The sequence below is a fragment of the Neofelis nebulosa genome, chromosome 16, assembly GCF_028018385.1.
Source record: "Neofelis nebulosa isolate mNeoNeb1 chromosome 16, mNeoNeb1.pri, whole genome shotgun sequence".
NCBI classification, from domain to species: domain Eukaryota; kingdom Metazoa; phylum Chordata; class Mammalia; order Carnivora; family Felidae; genus Neofelis; species Neofelis nebulosa.
The window spans coordinates 47,381,616-47,409,193 of record NC_080797.1 but is presented as its reverse complement, the minus strand read 5'-3'; the positions used below and the strand labels follow the sequence as shown (position 1 = coordinate 47,409,193).

General features: G+C 47.4%; 1 protein-coding gene across 4 annotated transcripts; it reads left to right on the top strand.

The window, feature by feature from the left end:
• The first annotated feature begins 1,244 nt into the window (after positions 1–1,244).
• On the top strand, positions 1,245–27,079 carry MTMR4 (myotubularin related protein 4). 4 transcript variants are annotated; one of them, XM_058704412.1, is made up of 19 exons: positions 1,245–1,356; positions 2,543–2,581; positions 6,290–6,379; positions 6,736–6,852; positions 7,390–7,472; positions 9,755–9,915; positions 10,027–10,123; positions 10,294–10,407; positions 11,237–11,433; positions 11,682–11,810; positions 12,239–12,350; positions 12,838–13,033; positions 13,265–13,450; positions 13,527–13,697; positions 13,849–14,003; positions 20,100–21,498; positions 23,922–24,032; positions 24,268–24,356; positions 24,794–27,079. In XM_058704412.1, exons 2-19 carry the CDS (start codon positions 2,579–2,581, stop codon positions 24,969–24,971), a joined length of 3,588 nt encoding a protein of 1,195 aa, XP_058560395.1. In that variant the 5' UTR covers positions 1,245–1,356; positions 2,543–2,578; the 3' UTR covers positions 24,972–27,079. The 4 variants fall into 4 exon arrangements, with proteins under 4 accessions (XP_058560395.1, XP_058560396.1, XP_058560394.1 ...); XM_058704413.1 differs by lacking the exon at positions 1,245–1,356 and adding an exon at positions 2,157–2,175; XM_058704411.1 differs by lacking the exons at positions 1,245–1,356; positions 2,543–2,581 and adding an exon at positions 3,157–4,861.
• The last annotated feature ends 499 nt before the right edge of the window (positions 27,080–27,578 follow it).

The window sequence follows — 27,578 nt, the reverse complement described above, 5'->3', positions numbered from 1 at the left end:
ACAGAATTAAACTCTGCATTCTAGGAAGCCTGTGATAGAACACTGAACAAATACGGAAACCCTTGTGATCTTCAAAAACTGTAGTAAGTGCTAGGAGTAGAGTACAATCGTTGTCCTGGAAGAGTTCAGTAGTCATTTAACAAATATTAAGCATCTGCTAGGTTGCAGACACTGTTCTAGATCCTGGAGTTAAAGCGAACACGGGCAAGGTTCCTGTTTTGCTGGAATTTACCAGCTGTGGTAAAAGTTCCAATGTTCTATAAACAAAGACACGTGAAGACAGTTTTGTCCCCAGGGGCTAGTATTAAAGCATTCAGGCCAACTCCCAAAGTGAAGCTATCGGTCGAGAGTCTGAATCAACGGTTCTCCATTTAGGCCAGGTTGGTGGTGTCGCACGGCCACGGCGACCTCCAGCGGCCACCTTCAGCCATGCTGCCTGCTCTGGTTCCCCGGGGCCGGGGAGAGAGAAAGGGAGGAGCGAAGAGCTGGGTGAGTCCTGTTCCCACTCCTTACAGACCAGGAGGTCGCAGCTAGCTAGTGGCAACCTGAGATCCAGATTTCATCTCTCACAAGTGAGAGATTTTTACTCAGGACTGACGGCACCATGCAGGTCCCGAAGGACGGCAGGGTCGATTCACCGATGCAAAATGAGGGTTGGAGGAACCCGTCAAGATGCAGAAGAGAGGAAACCCTTTCGCCTCCAGTCGAAGAAGACCGAGGCAAAGCCTCGAGCCTAGGCCTGCCTCCTCCCTTAGCCCGCGGGGTCTTTTCTCCCTTTCTGGGTTTGGGACGCGATGACCGCAGCGAAACCAAAACTGAAATGGATAAACTGAGGTGCCACCGGGGATCTATTTGAGAACTACACCCAAAGCACGGTCGTTGCCGGAAGTGGCTGTAGGGCCACTACCAGGCCCCGCCTCCAATTGCGCTACCAGTAGGCGACAGCCACCCCCCACTTCCGGCCCCTGGAGCCTAAGCCAGCAGCCCCCCTTTTACTGCTCTCCCATTGGCTGCCGCAGGGACGCGCTGTGATTTCTCATTGGTCGAGCCTCCTCTCCGGGGCCGCACCTCCTCCTCCCAGGTACTGTCTTGTCTTCCGACACCCGATAGGCTAAAGGCTGGGAGGGCGTCTGCCCTACTTGACCAATGAGCGGAGTGAAGAGTGAGGGCGGCGGCTGCGTGGCGGGGGCAGGGCGGGACTTGGTGTGGCTATTGGCCAGGGCGCGCACAGACCGGAGATACGATTGGTTGGGGTAAGAGGCACCGTGGTGGGGTCGAAGCTGCGCGGCCTCAGCAGCTGGGGGAGACGGAAGTGGTGAGAGCGCGGCCTCGGAGGGTCGGGCGGACGCCGCCTGGGTGAGTCACCGTGCCCCGTGCACTGCCAGTCTGGGAACCGCAACGACTGCGTCTTGCCCCGCCCCGCCCCAGCCCCTCCGCTTTTCATGAGCCCCGCCCTCTGTCATTCGGGGCCCCGCCTCCGAATCTTTAGGCTCCGCCCCTAGAACCTGGACACCTGGGCTCTTCTGCCAGCCTGGCCCGCCCCCCCTCTTCCCCCTCGCCCCGGGGCCAGATCCCCTTGGTCTGGGAGCCCTGGGCATCGCAGGTCTGGTCCTTGTCCTTCCCTTCCTCCCTCCCTCCGTTTCCCTGAGGCTGCGTGCCAGTGGGCGGTGAGGCAGCACCTCTGGCTTGCCGCTTGCTGGCTCCCCCGTGAGGAAGGGTGGGCTGTGATCAGGGAGGCGGGCAACACCACAGATGGAGGCTTTTATCCCCACAGACTTGCGCAGGGCACTGCTGGACTGCTTCTGAGCTCGGATAGCAGGCATGAAGGAAAGTGTCAGTAAAACCGGGGCCTGGCTCCCTAAGTGGGCCAAGGAGGCCCATCCTGAATTTCTGTTGCTTAGGCCCATTTGACAGGTACTGACTCGGAGGCCTTGAACTGGCCTGATTCTGTCCCTGTTGTGTGTGGCCTCCCACAATCCTGCATCCCACTTGGTGTCAAGTACACTCAGCAGGACCTATCCAACGCCGCTGCCTTCTGCTCACAGGTTGTGGTCCCCTCCCTTTTGTCCTCTGCTCTGGACTCTGCCCCCAGTAAACAGGTCAGGTGGGTGCTACTTCCAGACTTAGAGGCTGGCAGAGCATTCCTGTGGATTCATATCCCTACCAAGGCCTGAAGTAAGTCTTGGTTGTGCAGCTTCTCGTTTCAGAGTTGGAAGTTCTTTTGCTCTCCCAAAAAGAATAGGGTTTGGAGTGTTCTCCTTCGGGTCTCAGAATCAGGACTCTTGAATTTTGCTGAATAATTTTGGATGACACTCATTCCTGCTCCAGAACTTTGTAACTGACTTCATGCCCTGCAGAATCACTTGTTGCTTTTCTCCCCATGTAGCTCGCATTGCCTCTGTCTGGCAATGCGGGACTTGTGGAGAGGCTGGATTCTCTGTGAGATTCTCTGTAGAGGTCCGGAGTAGGTGTGTGGCATTTGCTGATTCTAAGGTAATATTAATGGTGCTCTTGAATCCTATGTTTCTCTGTCTTCTTACAGTAAGAAGCAGGCAGCCAGGACCCTCACCACAGTAGAATGGTGAGTACTCTCCCTTTCCTCAGATCGTTGTGTTTTCTGTAATCCTGTCTTTCTCCATGAAGCTGCCCTGCCCCTCCTGGACCTTGAGCTCCAGGCTACTCTGTTCAGCTCCTAAACGGGTTCATCTGTGCTGGAAATAAATTAGGGTTTCTGTAGATTGCAAAACATCAGCCAGTATATGGCCCTGGGACAGGAAGCCTGTAGAAGTCTTTTTTTGCACATGCTATGCCATGCGTTCCCTATACTACCTACCACTGGCGCTCTTAGCCTTTTATAATGGCCCTTCTCTTGCTTTTCTTGGGTCCCTGGTGGAAGCTCTCTGTTCTCTCTGTTCTGGCCTGAAAAACCAGGCCTCCTTTATCTCAAGATTCTTGTACTTCCTAGTGGGCCCCTTGGATATTGTAGGTCCTGTATCAGGAGTGACTCCACCAAAACACTGGGGCTTCTCCAGCTCTAAGGTGCTGCTGTCTGTTAAGCTACTGCAGCCAATAGCTGACTGGATATACAGCAGGACAGCAGCCTCAAGATGCCCAGAATATCACTGGGCTGTGCTGGGGGTGGGTTAGGAAGGGGGTTGTAATGATCCTGTATACTCTTCCACTGACTCTAAGTGCCCTTGTCTCACCTCAAGTTCAGGGAACCCCTTACTTTATCCCTGAGAACTAGGAGAGGAAGCAGTGAGATGAGAAGAGAGTGGAGAATTGTAGGCCCTGGCCCATACCAGGCCCTTGCTCTTTTCAGTTCCTTTAGGTATCTTCTGTACTTAGGGACATGTTAGGGAATTCAGCTGGTGAGAGGACTCTCTCCTTCCCTCCCTAGGCATGTGGGTATGTGGTGTGTGCGGTACTGTTCTGGTATCTTAGAAAGCTTGCTGGTCTTGGTCCCCACCAACTGATAGCCCCTTTCCTTTTTCTTTTCTGTAATACCCTGAATAGACTGTTGGCTTCAGGGTTAGCCTAATTTAATTTTGAATCCTAGCACCACCACTTAAATAGCTTAGGTAAATGGCATACTTTCTTTTTAAGCCTGATGTCTCACCAGTAAAACAGGATAAGGCTTAATTCTTGGGGAGCTGAAAGGTTTTAGTGAGATAATATTTGGAACATGTATGGGTCATAGTAGATGCTTAATGCAATGTCAGGTTTTCTCCTATTCTTCCCTTGCCCTCAAATCCAAACCAAAGCCCTGGTTTCTGAAAGTAACCAGGCACAGGAAAGTGTGGGATTCTGACCAGCTCCTTCTGTGACTCCTGGTGGCACTTTGAGCCTTTCACTGCTCTCTATTCCTTGGCCCTCTACCCAACTCCCTCCATACTCTCGGGTTTCAAGTTTTATTCTGCATGCTTCTGTGGTCTTTAGTTCCAGTCTTCTCTTTCCCAGCCTAAAAAATTCTTTTCCAAGAAAGACTTTCTTAGCCAGATGTCAGAGGATGTGAAACAAGGGAGATGTGGAGCTTAAAGAGTAGGGTTGGGCAGGGGTCTTGGAATAAAACACTTAGAGAACTTCCCTTTCAGGAGTGTGGAGTGACTAACTGGCATAGATCAGTGTACGTTCTAAGAGGCAAAAAAAAGGAACGGCATTTAGTGACGTTAGGGGATGGGAGGACACTGATGGACAGGGGTATGGTGGGTGGTGGTTTGGGAGGGAAAGGAAGAAGCCTTGGAACTGGAAAGGTCACTGGGTGGAGGTAGGCGAGCTCCATTTTGAGAATTCAGAACAGGCTTTGAGGGAACTCAAGGTGGGGAGAGCATGGGGATGGAGTGGGAAAAGGGGGGTGTGGGGTGGCTCACCTGGGAATATGGGAAATGAAAAGATGTAGGAGGTCTTGCCTTACCCTTTCACGCGATCTGGGGGCAGTCCCGCACCCCAGACTTCGAAAGCCCCTAGACTTCCCCAGAGGACGCCCTCGCACGCTGCGGAGGGGCTCCGAGGAGGGTGGAGCCTTGGAACTGTGGGCGGGGCCGCAAGGTTCCGCCCCATCCCTCCTCTCACTGCCTGGGTCTCTCCCCTCCCTTCTGCGCTCGTGCGGGAGGGCGGAGCCGGGCTCGCTCCATTGTGGAGAGTAGGGGAGAGGCGCGCGGGAGTCGCGCGGAGGCCCCGCTACCAGCGCGCTCGCCTCCTGGCCGCCGCGGCTGCCCCTGGCAGGCACCGCAGCCGGGATGCGGCGGGCGCCCGGCACTGGCGGGCAGCGCAGCGGCTCCGGGGACATGTGCGCTGGCCCAGACCGCCCGCGACCATGAGCCTGACCGCCCGCGTCTCCTGCTCTATGCTCAGCTGCTTCGTAAGTGTTGGCCTCGCCTGCGGGGGCCCAGGGGTCCTAATGTATGCTGCACCCCCAGCCCCGCCCAGGGCCAACCCTTGAGATTCCGGATTTTCGCCCATCCCCCTTCCCTAGGCCCCGGGCAGGGGAGCGGGGCGGGGGGGGGGGTGCGGGGGGCGGCGGGTGGTTCCCTTTTCTTTCTTGGACTTGCTTTCATCTTCGGGTGCCGGGGGATGTGGAAGGACGGGATGGAAATTCTTTGACCCATCTTGGCCCCGGAGCCACTGCCCTTGACTGCAGATCTCCAGGCCCCGCCCTGCAGGGGTACATCCCTTTACCTCCACCTCTCCATCTTGGTCCCACCCGCTGCATCCTTGCATGGGGATGTGGGATGTGGCTGGGATGTTAGAGGGGCAGGTCGGGGAGCACAGAATGTCTGAGCTGTTCCCCTGGCTCCAGTCCCCTCCCCCTTCTACCACTCCATCCCTCACCTGACACGCCAGTCTTTTCTCCTTGACTGTCCCCCAGACAGCCTCTCTTCTCCATCTTCCCTGCCTCTGCAGGGCTCTGTACCTCTGCATCATTCCCAGTCCTCCCCCACCCCCTTTGGCTTAATGCTCCTTCCCAGCTTCCCCCATCTGTCCTCTCAGATGTTCCCACCCTTCCCCTCTCACCACCCCCCTCCCCCATCCCTCGTGGGTGGCTGCCAGGCCTCCTCTCTCTCTCCCCTGGCCTTCCTTGGGTCTCCCGGTTTCTCCCAGGTGCGTGGATCCCCTCTTCACCCCTCCCTGGTGGTTGGGAGAGGAGTTACTTCTGCTTGCTGTGGTTATTCCTTAGGAATTCCCCTCTGATCAGGGGGCAGGGCAGGTTGCTTGGCAGGTGGTGGGGCTCTTTAGCAGTGTGGGCCTAACTGGAAGATAAGCTCAGCTCCAAAAGACATCCTCCTTTTGAAAGCAACCATGAAGGCCCTCTAGAGGCTTGGGACTGAATCCCCCAACCCACTCCTCTTTGTCTCCTTCACCCACCAGATTGACAGGTCGTGGTCTTAGGTGCCTGTTTTCCCTCTCATCTCTAAAACCAGCAACCACACCTGGTTCCTTTTTCTCAGGGCAGCACTTCCCATTCTTACTTCTGTCTTACCCTCACATTAGTCTTTTCCTTAGTTTTCTCTCTTCTTCCGTTTGGGAAATTTTGGTTCTATTTGGTTCTGCTGCTTTTTGAGGAGTGCAGATTCCCAGGTCCTCTTTGGACCTTACTCTTCCCTTAGGCTTAATAGGCTTGAGTACCCCCCTGTCCCAACCAAGCCAGGCCTCTTTTCTCTCCTCTGGTGACCAGAACCTTTATAAGTGTGTATGGGGTGTATCCCGGTTTGTTGAGGGGAGGGGAGCAGAATGAGACCTAATGGGCCAAATGGAGCCTGGTGACTTAGGGCTGAGGCCTTCCCCACAGGGTGAGGAAGGGCCCCCCAGCCTGGAGTACATCCAAGCCAAGGATCTGTTTCCCCCCAAGGAACTAGTGAAAGAGGAGGAGAATCTGCAGGTAAGGAGGAGTTGGGGGCCCAGGGTGGGTTGAACTCTCTGCCCAATTAAAAACACCTTTTTTCCCTCCCCTCAAAAAATATCTCCAAGGGAATCTAGTTCTGGGCTTTGGCTTCCTGTTTCCAGGTCTCTGGAGGGAGGGGACTCTGTCTACATGTGCATTGTAGAGCCTTTGGCCCCAGGGAGGGAAAGGCAGCTTTCCTGTACAGCTGTTGCCTGGTGCTGTTACCGTGGAGAGGACTCTTCTGTTCTGCCTTGGCCCAGCTTTTCCAGAGGGAATCCCACAGATCAGGGTTTGGGGAGGGGAATGGAGGGGTGACTCACTTCTGGACTGAGGGTTCCTCTGCCCTTCAACAGGTGCCCTTTACAGTGCTGCAGGGTGAGGGAGTGGAGTTCCTGGGCCGGGCAGCTGATGCCCTCATTGCCATCTCCAACTACCGACTGCATATCAAGTTTAAAGATTCTGTCATCAACGTGAGTTCCTGTCTTCTCCCACAACCACAGTAGAATCCCTGTCTGGTTCAAGGTGGGATTGTTCCAATACTCTACTTGATCATGTCTCCAAATAGTTGGGGTTCCCTTCTTTTTCTCACAAACGTTTTATTTTCCTGCCTCGTTCTCCTAGCTATACGCCTGTCTTTCTGCCTGTCTCTTATTCTTCCATCCCCTCTTCTCTCTTTCCTTTTACTATGTTCCTGGCCCTTCTAAGGGGTGCAGTGGCATTGTTTGAAGAGTGCCACTTACCAACCGTGTGGCCTTGGTCAAGTCACCCTACTCAGGCTCAATTTCTTCCCTAATAGTTTGTTGTGAAAACACTTGGCTTGCAGGGTTCTTGTGATTATTAATTAAGGCCCTGTATGTAGAGGACCCAGCACAGTTCCTAGGCACTTAACTGGCCCTCAGTAAATGTGGGTTTCCTTCCTAGTATTGATATATCAGCATCTGGGCTGGGGTGGGCATGAGGAGGGGTGAGAGTGGGGATCTGAGCTTTCGTTTGCCCTTCCTCTGAAGGTCCCCCTCCGGATGATTGACAGTGTAGAGAGCCGTGATATGTTCCAGTTGCACATTGCCTGCAAGGACTCCAAAGTGGTGAGGTGAGAACAACGGGGCTGCACGCAGGTCCTCTGGCCCTAGTCTTGCCCAGGCCTCTCTGATGCAGGGTTTCTCTGCAGCAAGAAAGGAAAAATCCTGCCTCACTTTCCCCATTTGGAAGAAAAGGTAGAAGCCCTGTCTAGGTTGGGAGGTCACTTTACTGACCCACAGTATCTTGACCTGGAAGAATGGGGATAATGCATAGCTCATGGGGTTGTCATAAGGATTAAATAGGATAATGTATGAGAAAGCACCTAGGGTTAGCATACAGCACTTACTTTATTGTTGGTTCGTTTATTAATTCACTTAACATACATTTATTGAGTACTCTCCTCTATGGCAGACTGTTCTTTTTTTTTTTTTTTTTTTAACGTTTATTTATTTATTTAATTTTTTTTTTTTTAATTTTTTTTTTTCAACGTTTTTTATTTATTTTTGGGACAGAGAGAGACAGAGCATGAACGGGGGAGGGGCAGAGAGAGAGGGAGACACAGAATCGGAAACAGGCTCCAGGCTCCGAGCCATCAGCCCAGAGCCTGACGCGGGGCTCGAACTCACGGACCGCGAGATCGTGACCTGGCTGAAGTCGGACGCTTAACCGACTGCGCCACCCAGGCGCCCCACGTTTATTTATTTTTGAGACAGAGACAGAACATGAATGGGGGAGGGTCAGAGAGAGAGGGAGACACAGAATCTGAAACAGGTTCCAGGCTCTGAGCTGTCAGCACAGAGCCCAATGTGGGGCCTGAACTCACGGACCACGAGATCATGACCTGAGCCGAAGTTGGATGCTTAACCCACTGAGCCACCCAGGTGCTCCTATGGCAGACTGTTCTAAGCACTGGAGATACAGCAGGAACAAAGAGACAAAATTTCCTACCCTCATGGGGTTTATATTCCATCGGGGAGATAGCCAGCAGTAAATAATGAGTAAAATATGTTAAATGATGGTAAATGAAAGGTGAAAAATAAAGCAGGTAAAAGGGATATGGAGTGCTATGGAGGTGAAGGTTGTAGCTTTAAACAATGTGATCACAGAAGGTTGCATTGCAAAGGTGACATTTGAGTCAAGACCTAAAGAGAGTGACCATGTGGATATTTGAGTGAAGAGGGTGCCAGAGAGAGAGAGAGCAGCGAGTGCAAAGGCCCTGAGGTGGGTATGTACCTAGCATATTGGAAGAAGAGCAAGGAAGCTAGTGTATAGCTGGAGTGGAGTGCATGTGGGTGAGGGTGGTGGAATGTAAGATCTGAGAGGTAAGGGGGGGTGTCAGGCTGTCATAATGACTGGCTTTTACTTTGAGGTAAATGAGAAACCGCTGCAGGGTTTTGAGCAAAGGAGAGATGTGATCTGATTAAATGTTTTATAGAATTGCTTTGGCCCTATATTGTGAATAGATGGAAGTGAGTTGGGGCAAAAGCAAGGGCAGAGGCCGAGGGATTAGTTAAGCTATTGCAGTTAGCCAAGTGACAGAGCATGATGGCCTTGCTAGCGTGGTGGTGGTCAAACTGGTGAGGAGTGGTCAGATTTTTGAAGGTAGAGATGACAGAATTTGCTCTCAGATTGGATATGAGAGAAAGAGGAATCTGGAATGACTCCACGGATTATTAAAAGAATGCTCAGTTTAGAGGCTGTCATGTGCTCAGGTCTATAGGGATTCAGAAAGAGAATCCACAGTGGCCTTCCCTTCAGGGAGGTTGAGGTCTAGTTGCTGAAGGAAGATTTAACAGTGGCAGTATGCTATGGAAAAACATACTGTTTAATACTCTAAGCATATTAAGAATAAAAGAGGAAGGGGTCTTAAAATGGAGTGGGCTGGGAAGGCTTTAAAAAAGAGTTGTGACCAGAACTATCTTCAAAGTGTCAGTAGGATGTGGCTTGGCCAAGACGAGGTATAATCAAGCAGAAGTGAAGAAACAAGGAGACAGGAATGATGTGAACAGGACTTCCTGCCTGAAGCAGGAGTCATGGGAGATAACGTGGAATAGCAGACATTCAGGGACATGCGGTAGCATTTAGATTTGATATGAGAAATGAAATGGTAGGGCCCCCCACTAGAAGGGACAAGTATGTCTCAAGGACTAGAGTTCTTGGGAAGAGAATTGTCAAAAAGATAAATTCTCTTGGGTATTCACCAGTATCCCTGGTTCTCCTCAGGAACCCCATGCCTTACCTTCTGCTTTAAAGCCTCCTCTCCCCACAGCCTTCTTGTGGCCTTGTTTTTGACCCTTATGGCCCCAGTGCACACCTGCCTCTTATCTCACTCTGTGGCTTCTTGCCTGGCAGGTGCCACTTCTCCACTTTCAAGCAGTGCCAAGAGTGGCTGTCACGGCTAAGCCGGGCCACGGCGAGACCTGCCAAGCCTGAAGACCTCTTTGCCTTTGCCTACCATGCCTGGTGCCTGGGGCTGACTGAGGAGGACCAGCATACTCACCTATGTCAGCCAGGTAAGGCCAGGCTGTTTTCTTTGGGAGATTTCCTGTCTCTTGGTTCTTACCCTCCTCCACCCCTGGCCATGGTTCTGTTGGATGCTGACAGGCGTGGGGGCTGTGTTGCAGGAGAGCACATAAGATGTCGCCAGGAGGCTGAGCTCGCGAGGATGGGCTTTGATTTGCAGAATGTCTGGAGAGTCTCCCACATCAACAGCAACTACAAGTGAGAGGGCAGGGGCGGGGGAACCAAAACACCAATCTAGACTTAGACCTTGCCGGGCACAGCCCCTGGTTCTGTGAGGGGAGGACTCCTGACTCACAAAGCCATCCCTGGGGATCTTGTCATCACATGTCTTAGATCAAGCTTGGTGATCCCATCTGTTCTCTTTGCAGATTGTGCCCCAGTTACCCCCAGAAGCTGCTGGTTCCTGTATGGATCACAGACAAAGAGCTGGAGAACGTGGCTTCCTTCCGCTCCTGGAAGCGGATCCCGGTGGTTGTGTATAGGTGAGGCAGTAGGGGACAGGAAGTAGAGAGGATAGTTTTTATGCAATAAGGAAAGAGTCAAAACTAGAGATTTGTCCTAGTTGACCGGGAATTGACACCCTGCAGGGAATGAAATAATTTCAAATCAAAAACTGCCTCAGTTTTTTTCTCCTAAAGATGAGGCTTTTGGAGAGTACATTCACTTTACTCTTTTTTGGAGGGTGTGTGTGCGTGTGTGTGTGTGTGTAAAATGTTGCATTAGAACAAGAGTTGGCAAACTGTCGCATGTGAACCAAATCTAGCCTGCAGCCTGTTTTATGTACAGCCCAGAACTATGAATGATTTTTATAATTTTAAAAAGTTATTAAAAAAAAAACAAAAACCAAGAAAACCAGAAAGGAGAATGTATGACAGAGACTGGCTATGACGTGTGAAGCTGCACATTTATTGTTTGTTTCTGTCTGAAAAAGCTTGCGGGTTCCCTGCAGTAGAACATTATAGCTAACATAGAGCGAGGCATATAGTAGCGAGGAGGTTTGGAGTTGTTCTGCTCTGGGCTCAGGCTTGCTCTCCTGCTGGTGTCTGTACCTGGAGCAGGTGCTGTGCAGATTCAAGAAGTCAAGGTCACCCTGGCAACACAGAGCCTATTTGAGAAATGTGTATGACAGCACTTTCTAAACTATAAAGCCCTCTAGATATGTCAAGGGCTCTTGGTGTTTATTATCATGGCCTGGGTGAACTGGTAGCCCCTGTTGGCTCTGGAGATCTTAGTTCTTGGGGCCTTGGTAGTAGGCGTGGGGGGTGGGAGCTGCAACTGGCAAGGGCATGATGGCTTCTTCCATTTTGTCAGACACCTACGCAATGGGGCTGCAATTGCCCGCTGCAGCCAGCCTGAGATCAGCTGGTGGGGCTGGCGCAATGCTGATGATGAGTATCTGGTCACGTCCATCGCTAAAGCTTGTGCTCTGGACCCGGGGACAAGGGCCACTGGGGGCTCCCTCAGCACTGGGAATAGTGATGCCAGCGAGGCATGTGACACTGACTTCGGTAAGGTGTGGGTGGTGCTGATGCCCTGGGGAGCAGGTCCCCTCCTTGGTCTCATTGGCTTTCAGGGAGTCCCCAGTGAGAGGATGGGAAGAAGATGACAACACACAGGGTGCCAGGGTCCCTGCCCTTTGGGAAGCTGTGGGGTGGCAGGGGACTATAGTTGTATGTTCTCCTCTGAAAGGGAGTGTCCCAGGGTAGGGTGAGGCTGGGCTGGCTGACCCAGGGTCTGCTCCCTGCCACATGTTTAGATTCTTCCTTGACTGCATGCTCTGGAGTGGAGAGCACAGCGGCCCCCCAGAAACTGCTGATCCTGGATGCCAGATCCTACACGGCGGCTGTGGCCAACCGGGCCAAGGGTGGAGGCTGTGAGTGTGAAGGTACTGCTGTTACCCCAGTGTCTGCAGTCAGTCTGTGCTCTGGGTGGCTTTGGTGAGGAGGGACCTGGGGGCAGCTCGTGCAGTGGAAAGAGCCAAACACTTGGCTTGGAATCGGGACTCTGCCACTTAACTAGCTATGACTAAATTGCTTAATCTAAGTTTTATTTTCTTATCTGTCAAATGGGGATGATAATAACAATTACTGGCTAGAGAAGCTACTATATATTGAGAGTTTACTATGTATTGCCATTGCTAGTAGTACTAGGACTATCATTTGCCATTAACATCATTATTACTACCGTTAGTATATGGCTCCTGAGCATCCAGACATAAGTGGTCTGCACTGCCAAGGAAGCCTGGCCCACTTGTCCTGGACGCCTGTTTTCAGGACATGCTCTTATGCTCCACTCTCCTCTGTATGTCTACAGAATACTATCCCAACTGTGAGGTCGTGTTCATGGGAATGGCCAATATCCATGCCATCCGGAACAGCTTCCAGTACCTTCGGGCTGTGTGTAGCCAGATGCCTGATCCTAGCAAGTAGGTGGTCCCTGCCCCAGTTCCATCCTCTCTTGTCTTGTCCTTCACCCAGTTCTAGTTCTTAGGAGGTGAGAGAGGGAACTGGGGAGTATAGAGGTATGGGAGACCTGAGAGCCTGGGTGCAGTGGGCCAGTTCCAAGATCACTCCTTCTGCTTTTTAGCCAACACTTTGGAACAGCCACAGGACACTGGGCTCCCTTTGTTTGGATCCTCTCCTACCTAAAGAACACAGAGAACTGGGGAAAGACTGGCTAAATGTGCGTGTGATGCTTCCCGTTCTCCCTCGGTCCCTAGTCTCTTGTCTACCTCAGGTCTTGTCTTCCTTCCTTTCCTGCCAGATACCTCCTGGCAGAAAGGCCACGGACTGGACCGCTTGGCTTCAGCCCTCCCTAGGGACTTCATTAGTTGTGGCTGGCCATGGGCGGTGGAAGAGACCATTGGATCCTCAGCGCCCTTGGTGACAGACTTGATTTCTGCTCTTGTGTAGCTGGTTGTCGGCACTGGAGAGCACCAAATGGCTACAGCACTTGTCGGTGATGCTAAAGGCAGCCGTGCTTGTGGCTAATACTGTAGACCGGGAAGGCCGGCCTGTGTTGGTGCACTGCTCAGATGGCTGGGACCGGACACCGCAGATTGTAGCCCTGGCCAAAATACTACTGGACCCATATTATAGGACGTTGGAGGTATTGAGTGGGGTTGGGTGGGAAAGAACAGAGGGAAAGGGGGGCAGAGAAGGCGTGGGGTCCTCTGGATCTGTCTTGGGGATCTTTCAGTGGAGGCCATGGGTGGCTTTGAGTTGTAGGATTGGTTCTGCTCTTCTCTGAAGCTGCCAGCTCCTTGCTTCGGGCATCCCCTGGGGAGTAGCATACCAGCCTTTCCAGAAAGGCCCTATACTTGGACTCTCTTTTTTGCAGGGCTTCCAAGTTTTAGTAGAGTCTGACTGGCTGGATTTTGGGCACAAGTTTGGAGATCGCTGTGGCCACCAGGAGAATGCAGAGGACCAAAATGAGCAATGCCCTGTGTTCCTCCAGTGGCTTGATTCCGTTCATCAGCTGCTCAAGCAGTTCCCCTGCCTGTTTGAGTTTAATGAAGCATTCCTGGTAAGTTAAAGCCTGTGGCCAGGGTCAGGGAGAAGGTGGCCGAGGCTCCCATTTGCAAGCTGTCTTGGCCCTCTAGGTAAAGCTGGTGCAGCACACATACTCCTGCCTCTACGGCACGTTCCTGGCCAACAACCCTTGGGAGCGAGAGAAGCGCAACATCTATAAGCGGACCTGCTCTGTGTGGGCTCTCCTGCGAGCTGGCAATAAGAACTTCCATAACTTCCTCTACACACCTGGCTCAGACATGGTAAGTCCAAACCCTTATCCTGTCAGTGCTTCTTCGAGACCTGTAAGGAGAACAGGGTGAGTCAGTGGGGAGAATGTAGAGCCAAAAGCTTGGGGAAGGAAGAGGGACCCAGAACAGCTCACAAAACACTAGTATGGTGCTGCTTCCCTAGGTCCTGCATCCTGTGTGTCACGTACGGGCCCTACACCTCTGGACAGCTGTTTATTTGCCAGCGTCGTCTCCATGTACACTTGGGGAAGAGACCATGGATCTTTACCTTTCCCCGGTGGCTCAGAGCCAGGAGTTTTCTGGCCGTTCTCTGGACAGGTAAGAAGATCCTTTCTTGCTCTCTTCTCTCTCCACCAGGAAGGCAATACTGCTTTGTGTCTAGCCTAACGTTCTCCTTCTTTTATGAGATATTTAAAAGCAACTTCTTGATATAGTTGAAGGAGAAACTTGGCCCAGGACTTGCAGCTAGCATGGAGTGTACTCTGTGTGTCTTCAAGGTCCTCTCCTAAGATAAGATTGGTTACCTTCTTTCCTGGAGCTGCTCTCACCCTTTGTGACATAGCCAAGCAGAGGACAGGAGAACAGAACAGAAAGGACTGTTTTAGGAAGGTTTGTGGGAATGGGCTTGATTTATGTTCACTGATAGAAGGCATTGATTGGGGCACTTCCAGAAGCATCTGATTCTCAGGGAAGTGGGTTTCCGGAAGAGGGATGGCCTTCATGTTCTCCCACAGGAAAAGACCAGAATTTTAAAGTTTTTATCTTTTTGATTTATTTTGAGAGAGAGAAAGAGGAGGAAAAAAAAAAAAAAAAAAAGCATGAGCTGGGGAGGGGCAGAGAGAAGAGAGAGAGAGAGGAGAGAGAGCATCCCAAGCAGGCTCCTTGCCATCAGTGCAGAGCCTAATGCAGGGCTCGATCCCTTCAATTGTGAGATCATGACCTGAACCAAAAATCAAGAGTTGGATGCTCATCAGGTGAGCCACCTGGCCAAAAAGGCCAGAAGTTAAAGGGAGACATAAAAATTAAAGTTTATCTTCTGGCTGAATATTTGGGGGAAGTACAGTCAATGTTGTTTACCTTATAAGAGTAACACAAGTTCCTATTTTAGAAAAGTTGAACGATGTAAAAGTAGAAAATGAAAGTCCTCCCTCCCTGATCCTTGTCCCCACAGGCTGGTAACACTTTGCGTGTCTTTCCTGATGTTTATGTTTACATACATGTATCCACGCTCTCATATAGAAACGTTTTTAAAATACAAAAACAGGGGCACCTGGGTGGCTTATTTGGTTGAGCGGCCAACTTCAGCTCAGGTCAGCTCAGGTCATGATCTTGAGGTTTGTGAGTTCGAGTGGGCTCGCTGCTATCAGCACGGAGCCTGCTTTGGATCCTACTTTGGATCCTCTGTCCCTCCCTCCCTCTCTCTCTCTCTCTTTCTCTCTCTCTCTCTGTCCCTGTCCCTCTGCCGCTCGTGCTTTGTTCCAAAAGTAAATAAACCTTAACAAAATAAAATACAAAAACGGAACCATATTTTGCATACTGATCTGCAAAATGTTTTGCCCGCTTTGTATTAGGCTGTCACCCCTGTAAAGCACATGTAAAGCTGCTGTTTTATTGCTTTAGCGGCTGCATATGTTAGTCTAAAATTAGAGTGTAGCATTATTTATATAACCAGTTTCCAACTGGTGATCATTCAGGTGATTTTTTTTTTTTAACCATTACTGGGAGTGCTTTAAGTAACATCCTTAACTATGTGTAAGTTTTTTAAAACAGTTGTCAAATACACATAATAATTATCATCTGAACCATTTTTTTAAAATAATTTTTTTAAGTTTATTTATTTTGAGAGAGAGACAGCATGAGCCGGGGAGGGACAGAGAGAGTGGGAGAGAGAGAGAAAGAATCCAAGTAGGCTCCATGCTGTCAGCACAGAGTCCGATGTGGGGCTCAAACTCACAAAACTGTGAGATCACGACCTGAGCTGAAACGAAGATTTGGTTGCTTAACCAACTGAGCCACCCAGGTGCCCCATCAACTGAACCATTTTTAGGTGTACAATTAAGTAGTCTCACCTTATATGTGTATCTTGGCATTTGTGCTAGTGTTTTTGCCAGATAAATTTCTAAGCAATGAAAATGCTGGGTTCAAAGGATATGTATGATCTTTGTTTCTTGGTGGAAGATTTTTATTTTTTATTTATTTGTTTATTTATTAAAGTTTATTTATTTATTTAGAGAGAGCACATATGTGAGCAGGGAGGGGCAGACAGACAGAGGGAGAGAGAGAATCCCAAGCAGGCTCTGCTGTCACCATGGAGCCCAATGTGGGGCTTGATCTTATAAACTGTGAGATCATGACCTGAGCCAAAATCAAGAGTCTGACACTTAACTGATTGAGCCACCCAGGCACCCCTTGTGGAAGACTTTTAAAGCTAAAATATAGCTTAAATTACTGGTTGAATATTATAAAGGAAAACAAAAAAAACCACGCCCCTATAAATTACTGGTTTTAGGGTCTTGAGTCCATGGTCAGCTGCCCAGGGATAGGCTTTAAGAATTCTGTGATTTTCCTCTTTCCCCAAACTATGCAGAATTTGAGTATAGGTTTATAAGTTTACTTTGCCAGGGAGAGGGCTCAGAACTTTTTATCAAATTCTCAGTAAGTTCTGTGACTTGTGTAAAAATCACTGTCTTAAATCAATATCTAATTTTTCAATTCAATAAGTGTTTTTTTTTAAACCTACTAGTTGTCTAATACTAGGTTTATGGTCCAAAGAAATACAAGATATTGATTCTATTTAAGATATTCTTTAAAAGCTGTAATAAGATAGACATAGAACTACTACTAGAGAATATTTCTAAGTCAGCATCCAAGCAAGTAAGAATGTGTATAGTTCAAAGCTATTAGAGAAATGAGAAGTCAGAAAGGGGTCATTTGGTGACTGTTCACTCAGAGAAGTTTTAATGGAAGACCAAGCGGGAAACCTTGGCTTTTTTGTCTAGCATCTGGTGCAGGGCCTGGCACATAATAGGTGCTTTAGTAAATGCTTAAATGAACAAACAAATGAATGGAATACCTGGTAATAAGTAGTGGAGAGGGGTCCAAAGGAATTGGATACATGAGAGTTAGTTGTTTTGTTTAAAAAAAAAAAAAAATTTTTTTTAATGTTTGTTTATTTTTGAGAGAAAGAGAGACAATGTGAGCAGGGGAGGGGCAGAGAGAGACACACACACAGAATCTGAAGCAGGCGCCAGTCTCTGAGCTGTCAACACAGATCCTGACATGGGGCTCAAACCCATGAACTATGAGATCATGATCTGGGTCAAAGTTGATGCTTAACCAACTGAGCCACCCATGCACCTCTACATGAGAGATAGTTCAAAGAAAAAAAGAGGAACCTCTTTGGAACTGGCAGGGGTTAGGAAGGGGCCATTCTGAGGAATAGAAAGAAAGAAATATGGGATAGTTCATTGAGGGCTTTAAACATTTCCCTGAGGAGTTTGAGTCAGTTGTCAATAGGAAGTCATTGTAGGAAGTCATTGTGACCTGGTGACCATGGGATTTTTGGAGAATGAATCACTGAGCTGGGTAGTTGGAGACACAGAGAACAGCCAACACTACTGTAATTCAGATATGAGGGGAAGAGTCCTTGGAAAAGGAAAGGATTAAAATCCTTGAAGAGGAGTCATTAGCAGATCATGGAGTGACTGAGTGTGGGAGTGTGGAAATGAAGAGGACTCGTCAAAGCTCATGACTCTCCGAGCCTAGAAACTAGATGGATATTAGTACTAACCTAAAGACATTGGGAAGTTGAGAAGACGAGTCAGTTCAGGGAAGAGGAGATACAGGCAGGTTGGGATTGAAATATTAGCAAAGAGAAGGTGTGCTATAGGCAGTTCAAGATGGAGAGTTGGATTTGGAGGACTAAGTAGCATGCAAATTAAAAAAAAAAATGCTTTCTTTAACAGCTGGCCTGACTTGGTTCTACTTTTCTCTAGATCAAAAATATCCTGCCCTCTTTTCTCTTTTTCCATTAAAGTACAACACATTCTGGTATACCCAGCTCAAATCCTACCTTCTCTACGTAGCTTTCTTTGACCACCCTCGTTGGATGAGTTGTCTCTGTTCTAAACTCCTCAGGCATTATTGTCTCTACCAGCATTATTGATTAAACCTTCTGTGTAGGTAGTAATTGGCTGTTGAGGATTTCAGACTGTTGATACTGTTGAATTTGGGTCAACAATACATGGGAGGTCTTCATACTCTTTTACTTCTTTTGTATGTTTGAAAGTTTCCATGATAAAAAAGTAAAACAAAATAAAGGGGGGAAAAAACCAAAGTTAGCTGTGGTACTTTTTAAAAATACAGATGCCTGGGTCTCACTCTTGGCCATTCTCATTCATAGGTCTTTGATGGGTCTGGTTGTCTATATATCTAGAAGATCTATAGGAGCTCCTAATGTGCACCAAATATTGAATCTCACTTGTCTTTTTCATTCAGTTGGTACCTAGCTGTGAACACTTGATGTTAGATTTTAAGCTCACTACTCATTTCTCAAATTGTTTGATTGGCCAGTGTTGGGAATTCAAATAAGAAACAGTGCTGCCCTCACGGCACTTTTATAGCAGGAGAGAAACAAGTAAATAGTAAGTGCAGTAATGTAGGAAGTACTGAGCGATGTGCTTTGAAGTGGATTGTTTTGTTTAATCTTCACCACGGTTTTAAGAGATAGATACTATTACCTTTCTCTGATAGATGAGGGAATGGAGGCTTAGAGAAAGAAGTTAAGGTCACATAGTTAAAAAATTGCCAAGCTAGGATTTGAGCCGAGGCTATGGGACTCCAGAGACTGTGTAATCATAACCATTGCCATTGCCTTCCTGGAATTTCATACCATACACATACACAAAATCAAAATTGATCACAAAAGTAAAATCACACATAAAAATACTTAAAAAACATAATAAGGTGTTTTTTAAACCTGGGTGGCACAGTCGGTTGAGTGTCTGACTTTTTTTTTTAAATTTTTTAAATGTTTTTTATTATTTTTGAGAGAGAGAGAGAGACAGAGCATGAGCGGGGGAGGGGCAGAGAGAGAGGGAGACACAGGATCTGAAACAGGCTCCAGCACAGAGCCTGAGGTGGGGCTCAAACTCAGGAACCATGAGATCATGACCGGAGCCAAAGTCGGCACTTAACTGACTGAGCCACCCAGGTGCCGCCCCCCTCCCCCACATAAAAAAAAAATTTTTTTAATGTGAGCGTCTGACTCTTGGTTTTGGTCCAGGTCATATCTCATAGTACACAGGATTGAGCCCTGGGTCAGGCTCTGTGCTGACAGCTTGGAGCCTGGTTGGGGTTTCTCTCTTCTCCCTCTGCCCCTCCCCCCACTTGTACATGTGCACATGCTCTCTGTCTCTCTCAAAATAAGCACTTAAAAAAAACCTAAAAAACCCCCATAAGTTTCAAAAACCAAACACTTAAAAAATCAGCTATATTTTAACTCCATCTTTGAGGGATTTTTCTGTGTGGGCTGGACTGACTGAGGCATCTGAAAATAGGAGGCCAATTAAGTCTCCACTGTTTCCTGGCAAATTTCCCTGAAGTTTTCGTTGCTCAAAGGACTTTTGAAATGTTTTAAGAATCAGACATTCTTGAAAATGTCTGTTACCCGTTTGGTGTGCACGAATGCTTCTAGAACTCTTTTGAGTGCTTTATGCTAGGGGAATTTTCCATGGTGACTTAGGACTCTGAGGCATGCACTGCTGCTAAGGGTTTGTAAAAGGCTGTGCTGGTTACTACTGTGATGGAAAGATCATTTCTAACAAGGAAGGCAGTAAAAATGAGAAGTTGTGAGTGTAGTCTTAGTAAGTTTGCTCTTGGCTGCCTATAGTTTGAATCCTCATAGCATCTCTATAAGGTATAATTTATGATGATCATTTTACAGAGGATGATAGTACATGTCTAAAAGGTTAAATAACTTTCTTGTAGTCATATGGCTAATCATTGTCAGGACCAGTATTGTCTAGCTCCAAAACTGTCTTGCTTCCATCTTACCGAGTGTGATAGAGGTAGTTGGACATTAGATTTAAGGCTCAGGTATAGTCCTGGCTAGCATAGTCGATTTAGATGGCATCAACATAGAAAGCATTGCAACCATGGGAGTGGTCAAGATCGCCCAGGGAGATTGTGTAGAGTGAGGACTGATAAAAGTTGGGGGCAGATGCTCAGTTCTGGAGGACAGAGTTCATGTCCTTCACTTTTTGCAGAGTAGACTTGTTGCAGTGAACATTGGTTGTTTGTAATCTTAAATGTTGTATCTTGGGAACTCTGGCTTTGATGTTGCTTTGATGGCCTGATTCTGCATATTAGAGGTAGCTCCCATTTACTGACCTGGAGGTGTGTTTGTCTTTCTAGATTACCTAAAACCAGATCTATGGATGATCTGCTTTCTGCCTGTGACACAAGCAGCCCCCTGACTCGCACATCCAGTGACCCTAACCTGAATAACCACTGTCAGGAGGCCAGAGTAGGCCTGGAGCCCCGGCACAGCAATCCTGAGGGCTCAGAGACCTTTGTGGAATCTGTGGTAGGAGGTCCTCAGCAGACCGTAGGAGAAATGGGTCTTCCTTCCCCTCTGCCCAGCAGCCAGAAAGACTACTTGAGCAAGAAACCTTTTAAGAGTCAGAGAAGCTGTTCTCCAAGTTACAAACTGTTTAGTATTGCAGTGCCCCAGGAAATGAAGAGCAACATCTCTGATCCTGAGATCAAAGTCTTGGAAGAGACTGAAGCAGCAGCTCCGGACCCTCCTGCCCACAATGAGCTGAATAGGACTTTAGATGGCACAGAGGAGCCACCTGAACATTGTCCTGAGAAAGAAGCTGTCAGCACACTCTCTGAAGTTGTTTCCAACAAATGGAATGGAGTTTGTGATTTTCCTGAGTCTTCCCAGGACTCCCTTTCGGGTGCCCCCCAACAGGCCCTGCTAGATTCCATGCTAGGTGTGCCCTCTGGATGTGCTGCAGATCACAGTCTGGGTACCCTTTGCGACCCACTGAGTGCTACCAGCCAAACTCCTTCGGAGCCAAGCACTGACTTCCTCAGCCAAGATCCCCCAGGGTCTGTGGCAAGGAGTTCCCACCAGGAACAGCCCAGCTCTGTGCCAGATCTGATTCATAGGGAGGAATACACTGGCAAAAGAGGGAATAATAGGAATGGGCAGTTATTGGAAAATCCTCGCTTTGGGAAAGTGCCATTGGAATGGGCCCGAAAGCCAATTTCTCAGAGCCAGATCAGTGAGTTCTCCTTTTTAGGATCCAACTGGGATAGCTTCCAAGGGATGGTGACTTCATTCCCAAGTGGGGAGACCACCCCTCGGCGGCTGCTTTCCTATGGCTGTTGCAGCAAAAGGTCAAGCAACAAGCAGGTGCGGGCAATAGGGCCCTGCTTTGGGGGCCAGTGGGCTCAGAGAGAAGGGGTGAAATCACCGGTCTGTTCTAGTCATTCCAATGGACACTGTACTGGTCCAGGGGGAAAAAACAACCGGATGTGGTTGTCCGGTCACCCAAAGCAGGTCTCCAGCACAAAGCCTGTTCCACTGAGCTGCCCTTCTCCAGTGCCTCCTCTCTACCTGGATGATGATGGACTGCCCTTTCCCACGGATGTGATTCAGCATAGATTACGGCAAATCGAAGCAGGGTACAAGCAAGAGGTAGAGCAGCTACGCCGACAGGTGCGTGAGCTTCAGATGAGGTTGGATATCCGTCACTGCTGTGCCCCTCCGGCAGAGCCCCCCATGGACTATGAGGATGATTTTGTAAGTATTCACCACTGCTATCCATCCATTCATATATTCTTTCCATCCAGCCTTCCACGCATTCAACATTTATTCATTGGGTACTTGCTATGTGCCACTGTGTTAGGTGGCTGGTCTGTAGGATGAAGGACATAGTCCCTGCTCTCAAGGAGCTCACAGTCTATAGGAGAGAGAAGCAGACAACTAGAATGATTTTTTTAAATGTTATCCTGGAAGGAAGCATCAGGTGTTGGGGGCTTAGGCTTTCCTGAGAAGATAGTACTTGAGGTGAGTGCTGAAGAACTTGTCATATTTGGCTAGGTGGACCATAAAAAGGAAATACCATTCTCAAAAGCATGGAGGCAATAAGTATTCTGATGGGATGACTCGAACAAAGGGATGGGGGTATGTGTGTATGTGCACGTGTGCATGTGTGACACATGCATGTACAGGTGTGCTGGGCCATGGAGGAGGGAGTTGGGTAGTGAGGTGGGAGCTGATATTGGAGAAGTAGACAGGGATTGGAAAGGTCAGCGCGAGATCCCTTCTTGTGTGGATTCTACCCTCAAGGCAGCACGATTTTGGCTACTGAGAATCATGATCAGATCTGTATTTTTTTTTCCAATGTTTATTTTTGAGAGAGAGAGAGAGTGTGTGTGAGCAGGGGAGGGGCAGAGAGAGAGGGAGACAGAGGATCCGAAGTGGGCTCTGTGCTGACAGGAGACAGCCTGACATGGGGCTCAAACTCACAAACCGTGAGATCATGACCTGAACTGAAGACGGACACTTAACTGACTGAGCCACCCAAGTACCCCAGATTTGTATTTTTTAAAATATTTTTTAAAGCTTATTTATTTATTTTGAGAGAGCACCCACGTGGGGGAGGGACAGAGAGGGAGAGAGAGAGAATCTGGAGCAGGGTCTCCATGCTGTCAGTACAGACCCTGATGCAGGACTCAAACTCATGAACTGTGAAATCCTGACCTGAGCCAAAAACCAAGACTTGGATGCTCAACTGACTGAGCTACCCAGGCACCCCATCAGATTTGTATTTTAAGAATACTACTCTAGCAATGGTGTGTCAAGTGGATGAGGCACTTGAAATGCAGGTTGGGAGGCTGGTTAAGATGTTTTGGAATAATCCAGGGGTGCCTGGGTGGCTCAGCTTGTTAAGCTTCCCACTTCGGCTCAGGTCATGATCTCACGGTTCATGGCTTCAAGCCCAATGTCGGGTTCCGTGCTGACAACTCAAACCTGAGCCTGCTTCAGATCCTGTGTCTCTGTCTGTCTCTGCCCCTCCCCCATTCACGCTCTGTCTCTGTCAAAAATAAACATTAAAAAAAAAAAAAGATGTTTTGGAACAATCAAAGTGAGAGATGATGAAGACTAAGGTTTGTTGTGTTGGGAGCCTTCAGATTTGGGTCCACAATTCTTAAGAAGCTTCTAGGAGTCAGTTTCTTGGTCACAGTATCATGTCATCAACACGGACACTTCCCTTCCTTCTGTTAACACATTCCCACTTGCCTGCTGCCCACTTACTGGGATGGGATGGTCAGGGCTAACAACTTCCTAATATTCGGAGTGTTGGTTTAGAACAGGAGTCAGCAAGCTTTCTGGTAAAGGGCCATATTAAATACTTTAGACTTTGTGGGACATATAGTCTGTGTCCCAGCTGCTTGTCTCTGCTGTCACAGCACACAAACAGCCATAGACAATACGTATAAAAATGAGTGTAGCTGTCTTCCAGTAAAACTTGATTTACAAAAACAGGCAGTGGGCTAGATTTGGCCTGTGGGCCATAGTTTGTGAATCTCTGGTTTAGAATGTAATGAGAAATATGTCCGTGCTGTGATAAAGCATATTGGTTAAGAGCATAGGTCTGAATCCAAAATACATTTGACCCTTGAACAATGCAGGGGTTAGGGTGCTGAACCCTCATGTAGTCAAAAATCCACATACAACTTTTGAGTTCCCCAAAACTTAACTAGTAATAGCCTAAGAAGCCTGATAATACAGTAATTAACATATATTTTGTATGTTAGATGTATTGTATGCTGTGTTCTTACAATAAAGTAAGCTGGAGAAAAGAAAACGTTACTAAGAAAATCATAAGGAAGAGAAAATAATACATTCATAGGACTATACTTATTTATTGAAAAATCTCTGCATACAAGTGGACCTGTGCAATTCAAACCTGTGTTGTTCAAGGGTCAACTGTACAACGTTGAAAATTCAGGTTTACTACTTACTACCTTTTACTTTTCTCAGTGCTTAATTTCCTTATTTGTAAAATAAGGATGATGATAATAATATACATCATACGATTCTTGGGAGGAATTAAAGAAGTCCATGCATGTAATATTCTTAGAATAGTACCTAATGCATAGGAAACAGTACATGTTAGTGATGGTGAAGATGGTGTTGATGTCTTTGCCTTTCTCCAGACATGTTTGAAGGAGTCCGATGGCAGTGATATAGAAGATTTTGGCTCTGATCACAGTGAAGACTGCCTTTCAGAAGCAAGCTGGGAACCTGTTGATAAGAAAGAGACTGAGGTATGTCCAGGCAAATACATGCTTTTGTGAAGCATTGAATTCTCATGTTTCTCAGAGATGAGTGACATGCTATAAACTGAACCTTCTCTTGGGCGAGTGTCTTCTTTTTAGGCAAGTAGAGGCCAACTATAAAGACAGACCTCATCATTTTCTCCTGGAATGCTTTCCTTGTTGCAGTGTTGCTCTTCTACTTTGTTGACAAGGACCTGGAATTTTTCCTTGTGCCTTCTGTTAGGTGACTCGCTGGGTTCCAGACCATATGGCATCACATTGCTATAACTGTGACTGTGAGTTCTGGTTGGCCAAACGAAGACACCATTGCCGGTAAGATGTTTTATATGATTCTGTAAGGCTCAAAAAGGAGTGATTGATGTATGTGTATCTGAGCTAAATTGAGTTAATCTGAAAATGGAGATATCTTTATAGGGACTACTTTTGTTTTCTGCCAACTTTTCTCTTTATTTACTCATGTAAGGCCTTTTAGAGTATCCTTCATGGTTTTTTTTTTTTTTTTTTAGTGTTTATTTTGAAAGAGCAAGAGAGAGCATATGCAAGCGGGGGAGAGACAGAGGGAGAGGAGAGAGAATCCCAAACAGGCTCTGCACTGTCAGCACAGAACCTGATGTGGGGCTTGAACTCATGAACCATGAGATCATGACCCGAGCTGAAACCAAGAGTTGGATGTTTAACTGACTGAGCCACTCAGGGGCCGTGAGGATCATTCATTTCTGATGAGCTCTTCCCTCTTTGTTCTTTGGCAGAAATTGTGGGAATGTATTTTGTGCTGGCTGCTGCCACCTGAAGCTGCCCATTCCTGATCAACAGCTCTATGACCCAGTTCTCGTCTGTAACTCCTGTTATGAACACATCCAAGTATCTCGTGCCAGGGAACTCATGAGCCAACATCTGAAGAAACCCATTGCTACAGCTTCCAGCTGAATGCCAGAGGAGATGACCTGTCCAATTTTAGCAGGTTTGAAGGGAGGATCTGCTTCAGGTGTAGTTTTGAAGGTTCCTTGGTGTGGCTCATGAAATAACAGAGCTCAAAGATACCGTCTTGAGAAATCCTCCTTGGTACCATGAGACTGGAGCAGAGGAATTCCAATTTGGCAGGAGGTCCTCTATTGGTGAGACCCTCACCTTGGGGTAATGGTCCTGATCCAGACCCAGAGTCTGGAAGCTTAATGTTGAGCTGGTGACTCCAGCTTTTGTCCTAGGGGCCACAAGATGATTATTTCATAGATACCGCCTGGTGATACATGCCCCAAACAGCAATAGAAAGGCATAAGTATAACCAAACTCCAAGTGATAAACAGATCCATCTCTCCTCCACCTTGAAAAAAGCAGATTTTAGTATACAAGATAGGAATTCCTATCCTATTTGAAATGAACTATATCCTGTTCCTCTGTGCTCTGTGTCTGTGCATGAAGGCTCAGTCTTTAGAGGCAGTCCCTCTAGTTGCAGTAGTTCTGTCTCTGTGGAGTTTGGTTTAAAGACTGGTTCAGCAAGTGGAGGTTTTGCTGTATTTTTCACTTGGCTTATCGGCCAACAGCAGTGAATATTCAGTTTAGAGGGACAGTTCTAAGGAGTCAGACATTCTTGGGAGCAGAGGAAAGCTCTGCTGATGTTCAGTCCTGGCAAAAATCAGTTATTTTGAGCTGCGAAGGCAGTCATCTCTGTTACTCGGTGGCAGCTCTTGAGGTATGCACTGTGAAGAATGAGAAGGGAAAAGCAGAAATGATCCTTGTCAAATATTTGCTGATCGTGCCCTGCCCTTTGCGCCTGACTTTTCCTAGTTGTCCTGGTGCTAACACAGGAGTTACACCTTGATCCTCTCCTGGCATGAAAATGAAACAATGGATTTTTGTTGTTGTTCCATTGCCCACTTCCCTCATGTTGTCTTTCCCTTGGCTGCTGCCTCCTCTGGGTCACACTGCTTCTTATCCTGAACACTTGACACCTTGAGGGTAGAATTTAGCATTTGGTTTTACCTCCTAGAATATGCTGTTTGGTATGTGAGGGTTTCAGTACAAATGCTGCTGTCTATTTCTGTGCACTTAACAATGGAACCCAAACAGAAGAGAATAAAGCCTTGATACCAAAATTGGGAGAGAAAATGTGTCCATTTGGACCAAACATTGTTTTTTTTTTTGTTGTTGTTGTTGTTGTTGTTTTGTTTCATCTTTATATGTACCAGTGGCACTTAACCAAAAGATACAGTGATATAGCCATGTACTGTGGTTGGGACAGATATAGTCTCCTTGATCTATAATGAAACCACTAGTATTTCCTTTATACATTTTCCTTAATCCATTGGTGTATAAAAGGTGAATTACACTTAGGCTTATCCTGTTTTAAAACTATGGTAGCTGTCTGTCTAACTGCTACTTTCATGTTACTTCCTAGAAAAAAATTTTTCATTTGAAAATAACTAGGATCTGCATTTAGAACAAGAATTGTTATTTGTCCTGACCTTTTCTTTAGTCCTACAGAGAAGCATCTGTGCTTTTATACTTGTCATGGATGTAACCTAAAAAGTTTTGGCGTATTTAGGTCAGCCTAGCAGAACTTTTTTTTTTTTTCATTTAAATGGAGTTGAATAATGGAGATTTGTGTCTGGGAAATTCCTGAGATCATTGAAAAAGTAACAAACTATTCCTTGTCTCTGATACGTAAAATTCTAAGCATTTTCTCAATCATTAAAATTTACTGCCAGTTGCGAGTGGCTTTTTAATTAACTTTCATTGCACTTCACTCTGCCCATTTTCAGGGGGAGTAAGATTGGTGGTAACATTTGAGGAGACTGTATCTGTCTACTTCGTGTGGCTGTTTTGAGGGACTGTCCCATCAGTGAACATACTGCATGGCCTTGGAGAGAGACTCTGGGCTCTCAGCTCAGATGTATTCATCAAATACTCCTTTCAGAGCTCTTGTGGGTGTAAGTGACATGATGTGGCCAAAAATCCAAACTGTGCAGTTGCGTTGTGACAAACATGCAATGTGCTGTAAAAACTCAATACAATTTAAATAAAATCTCTATATTAGTGCTGCTTTGTTGGGTCTTTTTATTCATTTTAATTTCTAAGTAAACTTAATACTCATTTTTTCTTTGACCATGAGAAAGGACTAAAACATTGTACTCCTTCCTCCCAACCATTTCCATTTTTAAAGTTTTTAAAGTTTATTTATTTATTTTGAAAGTGAGGAGGGGGAAGGGCAGAGAGAGAGAGAGGGAGGGAGAGAATTCCCAGCAGGCTCCACGCTGTTGGTGCAGAACTGGAAGGTGGGGGTGAGGGGGGAGGGAGATGAGTGCTGGATTTCATGAAACATGAGATCATGACCTGAGCAGAAATCAACAGATAGAGGCTTAACCTACTGAGCCACACAGGTGTCCCAATTTCCATTTTTAAATGTACCTTTCTTTTTTTATAATTTTTCTTCAATGTTTATTTACTTTTGAGAGAAAGAGACTGCAAGCTGGGGAGGGGCAGAGAGAGAGAAAGAGAGGGAGAGAGAGAGAGGCAGAGGATCCGGAGAAGCAGGCT

Excerpts from the sequence above, each read along its gene's own strand:
- MTMR4 (XM_058704411.1), top strand. The coding sequence starts at position 4,817 with ATGAGCCTGACCGCCCGCGTCTCCTGCTCTATGCTCAGCTGCTTC. Across the intron at positions 11,434-11,681 it reads GGCATGTGACACTGACTTCG|ATTCTTCCTTGACTGCATGC; the intron begins GTAAGGTGTGGG and ends CCACATGTTTAG. Across the intron at positions 11,811-12,238 it reads TGGAGGCTGTGAGTGTGAAG|AATACTATCCCAACTGTGAG; the intron begins GTACTGCTGTTA and ends GTATGTCTACAG.